The 9,865-nt window shown below is 42.4% G+C and overlaps 2 protein-coding genes across 4 annotated transcripts in view; one reads left to right on the forward strand and one right to left on the reverse strand.

Annotated features, from left to right (window-relative positions):
* The window catches only part of LOC308087123 (uncharacterized protein), a 10,482-nt gene extending 3,209 nt beyond the window's left edge, over positions 1-7,273 (forward strand). For 2 of the 3 annotated variants that reach the window (XM_080430827.1, XM_080430828.1), the window contains 5 exons: positions 677-845; positions 1,981-2,343; positions 4,700-5,231; positions 5,867-6,102; positions 6,529-6,692. In XM_080430827.1, coding sequence (XP_080286953.1) covers positions 677-845; positions 1,981-2,343; positions 4,700-5,231; positions 5,867-6,102; positions 6,529-6,576 — 1,348 coding nt within the window. In that variant the 3' untranslated portion in view covers positions 6,577-6,692. Of the gene's footprint in view, positions 1-676; positions 846-1,980; positions 2,344-4,699; positions 5,232-5,866; positions 6,103-6,528 lie in introns of all 3 variants that reach the window. The other variant, XM_080430829.1, reaches the window with a different exon arrangement.
* Positions 1-9,865, reverse strand: part of LOC308089722 (carbohydrate sulfotransferase 1-like) — a 203,282-nt gene that overhangs the window by 130,481 nt on the left and 62,936 nt on the right. The gene's annotated exons all lie outside the window — the stretch shown is intronic.

Raw genomic sequence — 9,865 nt, forward strand, 5'->3', positions numbered from 1 at the left:
GTGAGTAGACAGAATTATAAAGAGCATTAGTGAGTACCAATTATACGAAGATATGGTTCAAAATGGGTGAAGTGGTCCTTTAACCATTATTGTTTGATATACATAACACTTTTCTCCCCACATGGACATAATTTATCTTACCTTTAATTATTCATATTCAATTACTGACGCATTCTTAGGTTTTATTATTGGCTTATTCTATGCTTGTATTATTGTAATTAGCAGCCTATATAATAAGACATGAAAGTCAGTGTCTTGGTACTGGGTGATGATTACACCAGCCAATTGGAAAACAGCTAAGTGATCATGTGACTGAAAAGCTTGCCCCTTACCCCTGCATTAACCACTTACTCTATACTAGGGTTTTCTGTTTTCTGTTATTGTGAGGAAAGCTTTAGCTGAAAATTGCCCACAATACAGATGCTGGGGTTTAAGTGGTTAAATGAATACAAGTAAACTCTGTCAGCATTACAACTGCTTAAGATTTCACATATTAATTGCTTTATAAAGTATTGAAAACTCAACTCAATTCAGTGTAACTACAATACGAAGACATTTGCATTCATTGAACTAAAAGTTGAGACAAGTATTCCTCACTTCAGAATAATAATACAAAAAGTAGAATAACATTATTACCCTTGTCCCTCATTTCACTGCCCTTGTAATTCCTGTGAAGGGGTCAGGACAGATGCCGCCATTTTGTGATCAACCAGAACCCGGCGGGAGGGTTCATCATCACAGGAGACTGTCAGGCCCACCGCAGCCTCTCTGAGCTCATAGAGCACTACAGGATCAGCCCCATTCAGCCCTTTGGAGAATGTCTCACCTCCTGCTGGAACAATGAGGTAATGCTGCTAGAGACCTGACTGACTGAGGGTTTTTTCAGACCAGGGGTTCTCTATAGTCTTGCGAGCCAGACTGCTGCCTCCCACAATTTTCAAATGCTTCTGCCATGCAGTCTGGAGCATACATGGGCAACGGGCGGCCCGGGGGCCACATGCGGCCCCCACCTTCACTTAATGCGGTCCGCAGGTTAATATCGGAATACTGATCTACTATTGATTTCAGCTGTTACAATTCCAAACATCCAAACATGACCCGCTTCCTTTCTCGGCTTTCGGGAGGTGTAGTTCCAGACTCAGAGTTGTCTGGCGACGCGAGACTAGTGGTTCTCCACCTCGTTTGGCTCATGGAACCCGTGTAAATACGTTTTTCATCCACGGCACCCCTGAATTACATTGTTACTTTATAGCACCTTGCATTTATGTCATATTACGGTACGTAAATATGTACAGTTTCCCAGCCTCTGCCATGATTTATGTTTTTTGTTCGTTGCTTTTAACTTTTACTATGGTTTCTACACAAAGACCGACGGGCATTTTGAGAGAAAAACATTCATTTACACATAGTTTGCAATCATTGGTCTTAGTCTGCCCTCCTGTGTACAGGACTGTAAATACATAGTTAGCCACCATTCAAGCCTCTGTACGTGACTGTAAACATCTGTATTAGGCCTCGCAATCGCAAAATGCGATGTGTTGTGTGAGCTTATAGATCTACTAGCCTACTATGCCGAATGTTCACATTATTCCACTGAAGGTTTGGCCTACTATGACATGCCCAGAATAAGGATGCTACTAACCCTACCTCACCCTTGAGGATGACAGTGGCTCAGGAGGCAGAGTGTTTGATTGGGAATCAGAAGGTTCCCGTTTCAATCCCCGACAGCCCCTGGGGCTTAGTGTTGAAGAGTCCTTGAGCAAGACACTGAACCCCTAACTGCTCCTGATGAGCAGGTTGGTGCCTTGCATGGTTTCCTCTGCCGTCGGTGTGTGAATGTTAAAGCACATTGTAAAGCACTCTTGTAAAGAAGAAAGGCACCATTTACCAACTTTTGACTAAAATATACGTATATAGGGAAAGATACAGCATAATGGGGCTTTAAAATAAAGTTGACAATCTATACTTGTATTGTTTCAGAGCAACTCAGTAGAGTTGTATGACGTGGTGAAATGTGAGCCGAAGGAGAAGACTGGTGTGAGTGTCCAAGCTCTGAGGCATTTATGGGACCAGAAGACCGACCACAACGCTGACCACAGGAGTGACCAGTTTGATCATAAAAGAATCCAGCAGCAAATGGATGCCCCCTCTACACTGTCACCTGTGCTGTCACCTGCAATGCCACCTGCATTTCAACCTCCAATGCCACCTTCAATGCCACCTCCAATGCCACCTGCAATGCCACCTGCAATGCCACCTGCATTTCCACCTGCGTTGCCACTTAAAGAGAAAAGCAGAAAGCTGAAAGTAACAGTCTCTGTAGACACAATATCCACTTCACAGGTAGGACTATTGTGAGAACTATCATTCCTACTACTGTTTGTTTGTTTATTTGTTTGTTTGCTTTCTCTCAATTTAGGCACTGCCAGCTCCCCGATGTGTTAAGGTTCCTGACTGGGACTGCCAACCGCAGTTGCCCCCCCCCCCTCCAAATTCTGTCCTGGGGAGTAGGCCTATGTGCCTCCTCCGATACATACAGAGTCACAAGAAACTATCTTTTCTCCTGATATGTTCACTCTCAGTGTCACAGACCTGTAAGGGTCCATTTGGTTCCATTTGTACACTCTCACGTGTTACAGCCCCCTAAGTGTCCATTTGGTTCCTAACAATCAATCATTTAGCTGGAGAACCCCCTCAAGGACTCTGGTGGTCCCCAGACCACACTTTGAGAACCAGTGGTGTAATTAATGTACAGTACACAGAGGTTCAACATGCTGAACAGGCACTACTGTGACCAACCAGCAGGTGTCACCAAGTGCACTGAAAAAGACATCAATCCCTCACCAGTTCCAAACCTGCCATCACCACCAGTGGTGGAAAAAGTACTTAACCCCTTGGACTGTAAAAGAATTCGGATGAAGGGAGCCTTCACATCACTCATTGGTTTGTATAGACCCGCTTTGAAGCCAGCAGTTTTTGAAAGCATTTCAAATCCACCATCTTGGAATTTCTGGTCCCAAAAAGCAACCGGAAACTAATTATTTTGTCTGGAAGGGTAGTGAGGGTGAGTCCTCACTCAGTAGAAACAGTAGAAGCATACCCTACTTCATCATCAATTAATGGGACCATAATTTACAAAAAGGCATCATAATAATTGAAAGGAGACTTTAAACTAGCTACTGGAATATTTATGACAATTATTAATAAGGTAATGAATTCAAGTCCAGCCAAATCCTCTTTGTATTCTATGGCAGTGGTTCTCAACCTGTGGGTCGGGACTACCCAAGGGGGTCCCCTCATGACTTTGGAGGGCGGTCCCCAGATGACAGTCAATTGAAAATGTATGGACTTTTAAGACCTTTTTAAAACCTAAATAAAAGAGAAAGAAAGACCATTACTGCATCAAAAGTGGTCAACGAACTATACTATAAAAAAAGGGTCAAATAAATTGTCAAATAATATAAGAAAGGGGAAGAATTGTGAAAATAGCCGATCTACAAGCTCACAACGCCTCGCAACGGGAGGCGTTGTGAGCTTGTAGATCGGCTACTTTCACAACATTTATCTGTGGAACCGAGTCAAACTGAATGGAATGCCTCGACTCCTAAAATTCCAAGTGCTTATCAAGGTGGGGGGTCCCAAGTTCAAATATGATTATTTTGCGGGGTTACAGCCTGAAAACTAAAGGTTGAGAACCACTGATCTATGGCGCGGTAATTATTCTGCAGCCAGCAGAGGGGGGGGGGGGGGGGGAGAGAGAGAGAGAGAGAGAGAGAGAGAGAGAGAGAGAGAGAGAGAGAGAGAGAGAGAGAGAGAGAGAGAGAGAGAGAGAGAGAGAGAGAGATGAAGCAGGGACCCCCACTACATAATTGTATAAAAAAGTGTTGCATAATATAAACCTTTTCACAGATTTCATAGATATTAGCTTCATAGACTTGTTTGACAGCACTATCATCAGTACATGTACGTTTTTTGTTTTTGTTTACATATTATCTGTTCTAATGATATGTTGGATTCATGTTCATGTGTCTTTTCAGACATTTAACCACTTAAACTCTCAATACTTAGCTTGACCTTTGGCTCTGTACTTGGTCTGCTCTTTTTTCCGTGTACTTCAAACCTCTTTACCGAATAGGGATGCTAAGGTTCATGTAAATAGAAAAAGAAACATTTGGTGGCTCCCCTGTAGTAGCTCTGAGGACCCCCTAGGGGCCCCGGACCCATGTGATGCAGTGGTTCTCAACCCTTTTCATATCAAGGTCCATTATTTGTTCGGCATTTGAGCCTCTGAACCACCGTTTGATGACATTTAGACTCTCTGACCCAAAACTTAGAATATTTTGTTGTCGTTGGATAAGATTTTGTCCACAATTCCATCCATGCTGTATTGAAATGTTGGTACCATAGGAGAGATAACAGGCAAAACCTTTATCAAAATAACAATTATTTAATTAAGTAATGCAGATGTTTATCAATAATTTAACTCTCGAGAGCGTAAAAGGAAACCAAATGGACCCGTAAGATCTGTAAGGGTCCATTTGGTTACCAACTCTCCATCATTTAGCTGGGGACCACCTGGAACCCCCTCAAGGACCACTGGTGGTCCCCGGACCACTTGTTGAGAACCATTGATGTAAATAATGGATCAAATTAAAACATATTTCCTTAATAGTTTTTTGGTTGTATTGTCACATCCTAGGCGCTGCCTCCAGTCCCAAAGAGAGGCCTCCCCCTGAGCCACACCATGAGTGGAACTCTGCCCGATAAGACCTCGTATCAGCCCCCCGAGCGAACCCTGTACGCCCTGGTGGACCACAGCAGGACGGCCACGGGACGTCCCGCCCCGGAGAGAGTGGACCACCACCAGCCATCATCATCATCACCACCATCACTGCATCATCACAACAACAACAACAACAACGCTTTTCACGGCCATCTTAATCGCACCGCCGCCGCCGCCGCCACATCCAACCACGTCACGTACTCAGATCTCAACGTGACGGACAATAGAAGCAGGTCTCTGCCGCGGCTGGATCGAAACGGATCGGAAGGGAGCTCCTCCTCCGCTCAACTCAGCTTGTACGCTAGCTGTGTCACGGAATCCACGACGTCCCGTCCTTCGCCCAAAAAGCCCGTCACCTGCCAAACGTACTCCCTCCACGACCCCCGGGACGCCATGCGACACTTTCCCGCCACGTCACCAGCAGCAGGCCACCAAGCGGTGGTGGAAAGTAACTAAGTAGCCCACATTTAATCGAGTACTGTACTTAAAGGAGAATACCGGACAAATTAAGTGTTGTCTTTGATGTCTCGTTACTCACCTATCGACGTGAAAAGTGGCGTTCTTTTTTTCCATCGATTCCCCTGTCGTCATTTTTTAAACCCCCTCCGTTGTCATAATGGGAGCGCGTGGGTTAGGGAGATTCGTCTATTATAACCAATGCAAAGTTGTTTTTTTCTCTACTGCTAGTCATTGTGGAGTCTCATGATAGTCAAACATGCGCTGAAATTTCCTGCTAGGCCACCGTTAATGGCGAACGATTTAACACTGGATGCTTGTTTCTTTCCAGAACCTGGCAACTCGTGTTGCCAGGTTCTGGAATTCTCCGGTATTTGTCCGGTATTCTCCTTTAACCCATTTAGCCCAGGAAAGAATCAAGTCATTTTTTGATTTCTTTGGCTATTCGAAAATAGCGGATATACAAGCTCAAATCGGGAAAGTTTGTGCAAATCTTTGAATATAGCTGTACAGGCTTTTTTTATTTTTTACTTGTAACAGAGTATTTTTATATTTGTGGTATTACCACTTTTACTGAAGTAAAACAAATACAAATCTGTGTACATCTTCCACCCCCATGCCACCCAGGTGGTGACAGACTGGACCAGTACAACCCGCTGTACCAGTGGTGTGACCCGGGCGGTGACAGCGGAGCAGGGCCAGCGCAGGGTGACAGCATGTACGCAGAGGTCCCAAACCACATGGTCCCTGACCACCAGGCGGTCGATGACACCTACGAGCCCATCCCCGCTGTCCAGGACAACACCTACGAAACCCTGGGTGACACCAAGACCAAGCAATCCAAGTCCCTGGTGGGGAAGAATGTACGTATAGGTCCAAAACCACTGGTTCTCTAACGTTTTCAAGTCAAAGACCCCAAAAAATTTAAAATGTATTTGGCTGCGGACCCGCGTTTGAAAATTGTTTGTGCCAGGGACCCCTAGCACCCCCCCCCCCCATAGAAGATTTGTAGCAGATCTACAAGCTTACAACGTGTCACGTAACGATGTGTTGTGAGCTTGTAGATTGGCTATTTTCACTATTTCAATCGTTTCCCCCCAAAAAAAAATATAATTTATATGTATTTATAACTAATTGATTAAGTTGCAATTAACTATTGCACCCCTACTCAAAGGCAAAATAGTTTTTCTCCTGTTTTTACTGTTACTATTACTACTATTTTCAACAACAGAATGAACTTGCATTGTGCTAATCTGTTCATTTTTCTTTCTCTACTATTGTCTTTACAGAATATGTGCAGGTGGTGGAAATTCCTTCCTGAAAGCAAGAAGAAATGAAAGCACAACCCCCCCTCCCCACGCACACTCACACGCACACACACACACACACACACACACACACACACACACACACACACACACACACACACACACACACACACACACACACACACACACACACACACACTTTCTCTCTCAGCTAAACACAGGACACAGATACAGATAGGGGTATAAAGACATAACTGTACATCAGCTCGAGACCCAAAAGATAAAAGTGTTGTGGTGTCTCCCTGGGACTCTAACTTATACAAATATATCATGAATTATAACCACTTAAGGCGGGATCAGTGAAAATAGCGGATCTACAAGCTTGCATTATGCTATTTTACTATTTATTTAAAAGTTTCTGAAATTGGTGTGAACAGGCTCTGAAAAAGCACGCGGCCCACCCTCGTCAAAGTGGGCCCATGGGGCCAGTTTCACCACCTCACACTAAGTTCAAACTTAGCCTAGTTATGGCTTAAATGGCTTTTAAAAAACCCATTTAGACCGGGAAAGTATCTGTGTCATTTTTAGTATCTGTGTCATTTTTAGTATCTGTGTCATTTTTAGAAGCTCATAGCGCGGCACTAGGAGCTTGTAGATCTGCTATCTTTTTGAAAAATCGTGCAAATCGTGCAAAAATGTGTGCAAATCTTTAAATATATATTTATCTATTTTTAACATTTTGTAACATATTTTTGTTCCAAGGACTCCCAGACGCAAATATTTGAGTTATATATTAAAAGATTTTCACACATTTTTACGATTTTTCAAAAAGATAGCAGATCTACAAGCTCATAGCGCGGCACTCGGTGCCGCGCTATGAGCTTGTATATCTGCAATTTTTTAATAGCCAAAGAAATCTAAAATGACAGAGATGCATCCCCGGATTGAATGGGTTAAGCTATAACTAGGCTAAGTTTGAACTTAGTGTGAGGTGGTGCAACTATCCGGAAAAGGGTGGAGAACCACTGGTATAGATGAATATGTACATTCAGTCAACAAAACAGAATAATATAATAAAATAATATAATCTAAACAGGTAGCTCAAATCCTAAATAAGAAGTCAATCTCTACCCAGATGTACAGTAGGCCTAGTCATAATTTTATGACAGCAATGCCAGTTAGTTATAGAATGTTACTTCTTTATGTATTCTTTTTTCCTTTGAAGGAGCATTTCACTGTCAATACAGGCTGTATTGTACAGCTGATGTTTGGTGAATACACATCATCCACTGCTATTAAACACTCTTGTGCTCAATTATTTGTCTTGCGAGTTCATGGTTTCAATGCACCCCACTGAGCCATAGTCGGCTATTATACCTCTGTCCAAAACCGGGTTATAATTGGTCTAACAGTGAACGTTTTTTAGCCGTCTAGGCTTAGCCTAGATGTTGATTAGCTGTTTTTTAAGCCTCTATATTATAGACGTCTATATTATAGACGTAATTGCAACGGCTATAGACGGTCTATAAATAGACGCTTAAAAACAGCTAATCAACGTCTAGGCTAAGCCTAGACGGCTAAAAAAACTTTCACTGTGAGACCAATTATAACCCAGTTTTAAAAAAGCCTAGCCCTTAGACGTATTTTAGACGTCTAATAGCCAGAAGAATGCTCAGTGGGACACATGTCACACATCAACACCTTTAAAAATAATTGTTGTAGGCTATTTCCAGCAGTGGTGGACAGTAAAGTACTGTCCACTACTGTAAGAGTACTGCAGCACTAGTTTAGGTGCTTTTTTTTAATGCAAGTTCATTAGCCTAGGCTACTTTCACTCCAGAAATATTGTACTTTTGACTCCACTATATTTAGAACACAAAATAATTAGCATCTCTAAAAGAAATACAGAGAAAATAGAAGATCTACAATCTCACAATGTGGCACGGTGCGACACATTGTGAGCTTGTAGATCTGCTATTGACACTATTTGAAAATTCCAGATTTTTTATGTTCTACATTTCAACATAGTAATGCATCAATATTTAAAAAGAAAATTTAACTTTAACTTTGTATGTCTTTTGTCGTTGTGAGCTTGTAGATCGGCTTGTTTGAATGAACTTGTGAAGTGGGATATCCTGCATAATGGCCTATTATAGCCTACCCTACATTTACTTTCGATACAATACGTCTATATTTAGTTTATTACAATTAAAGTAATTTTTTTAAAGGTACAGTAGGCTACTGTGAGTGATATTTCTGTGTTAAATAGCTTTATATTATGATAGTAGGCTACTCATCCAATCCACCTGAAAATGTATTTATGCTTATTAAAGAGCTGGAGAGACATGGAGACTCCCGTTACTGAACAAACACTCTATTCTATAACAATGAGTACTATCAGAATATAGTGCTTTAATATTTACCAAAAATATTTTTAAACAAACACTCTATAACAATGAGTACTATCAGAATATAGTGCTTTAACCTTTTACCAAAAATATTTTTAAACAAACACTCTATAACAATGAGTACTATCAGAATATAGTGCTTTAACCTTTTACCAAAAATATTTTTGTTTTAACAAAAAAATGTCACATACCCTTTAACGGCAAAGTCGGGCGGGGGGCGCTGTAAAGCTCAGGCGCGCAAGCAACCTGACCCACCTTCACCCCGAGCCCTTCCAGGCCGCCCGAAGGGGGGCCCCGGCCCTGGGAGCTCGACCAGCCGCCGGGTTGAGTCCGCAGACTGTGCGGAATCCTTGTTAGTTTATTTTCCTCCGCTTAGTAATACGCTTAAATTCAGTGGGTCGTCTCGTCTGATCTGAGGTCGTAAGCGAGGCGGTACGCGTCGTGGCCTCCCCCGCGGGGAAGGCTCACAGCAGGCTGGGGAGAGGTGAGCGCCATGCGCTGAGGAGGGTTCAATTTGAGGGGAGAATTCAATTTTAAAACATTAAGGAGAAATACCACCATGAGTACTTGTATTATTTATCATTACTTTTATTCTTTGAGACACACATATGGGCATAGGCGATTTTTGCCTCTGCCAGCAGGGGGCCAAAGTAAATATATGCACATAATGAACCTGAATATGCATACATACATTACATATATTCTGCATATACTTATACCGCCACACATTCGAAACTTTCCACGATGCTGCCAATAATCGTATTCTTCGAGACGCATGTCTGAGTTTTTGCCATGTCAAACAAGGGAATCACGTGACGTTGATCCCCTTCCCCTATTCGCTCATACTGGAACATGTCGTATGTGTAGGCATAGCCTTAGATCAAGAAGACTATTGTAGCCTATATGTATTTTATCCAGCCTGACTTTTATTTTCGTATCTACGAGAATCT

The sequence above is a fragment of the Gymnoscopelus braueri genome, assembly GCF_963280865.1.
Source record: "Gymnoscopelus braueri genome assembly, chromosome: 1".
In the NCBI taxonomy this organism is placed as follows: Eukaryota; Metazoa; Chordata; class Actinopteri; order Myctophiformes; family Myctophidae; genus Gymnoscopelus; species Gymnoscopelus braueri.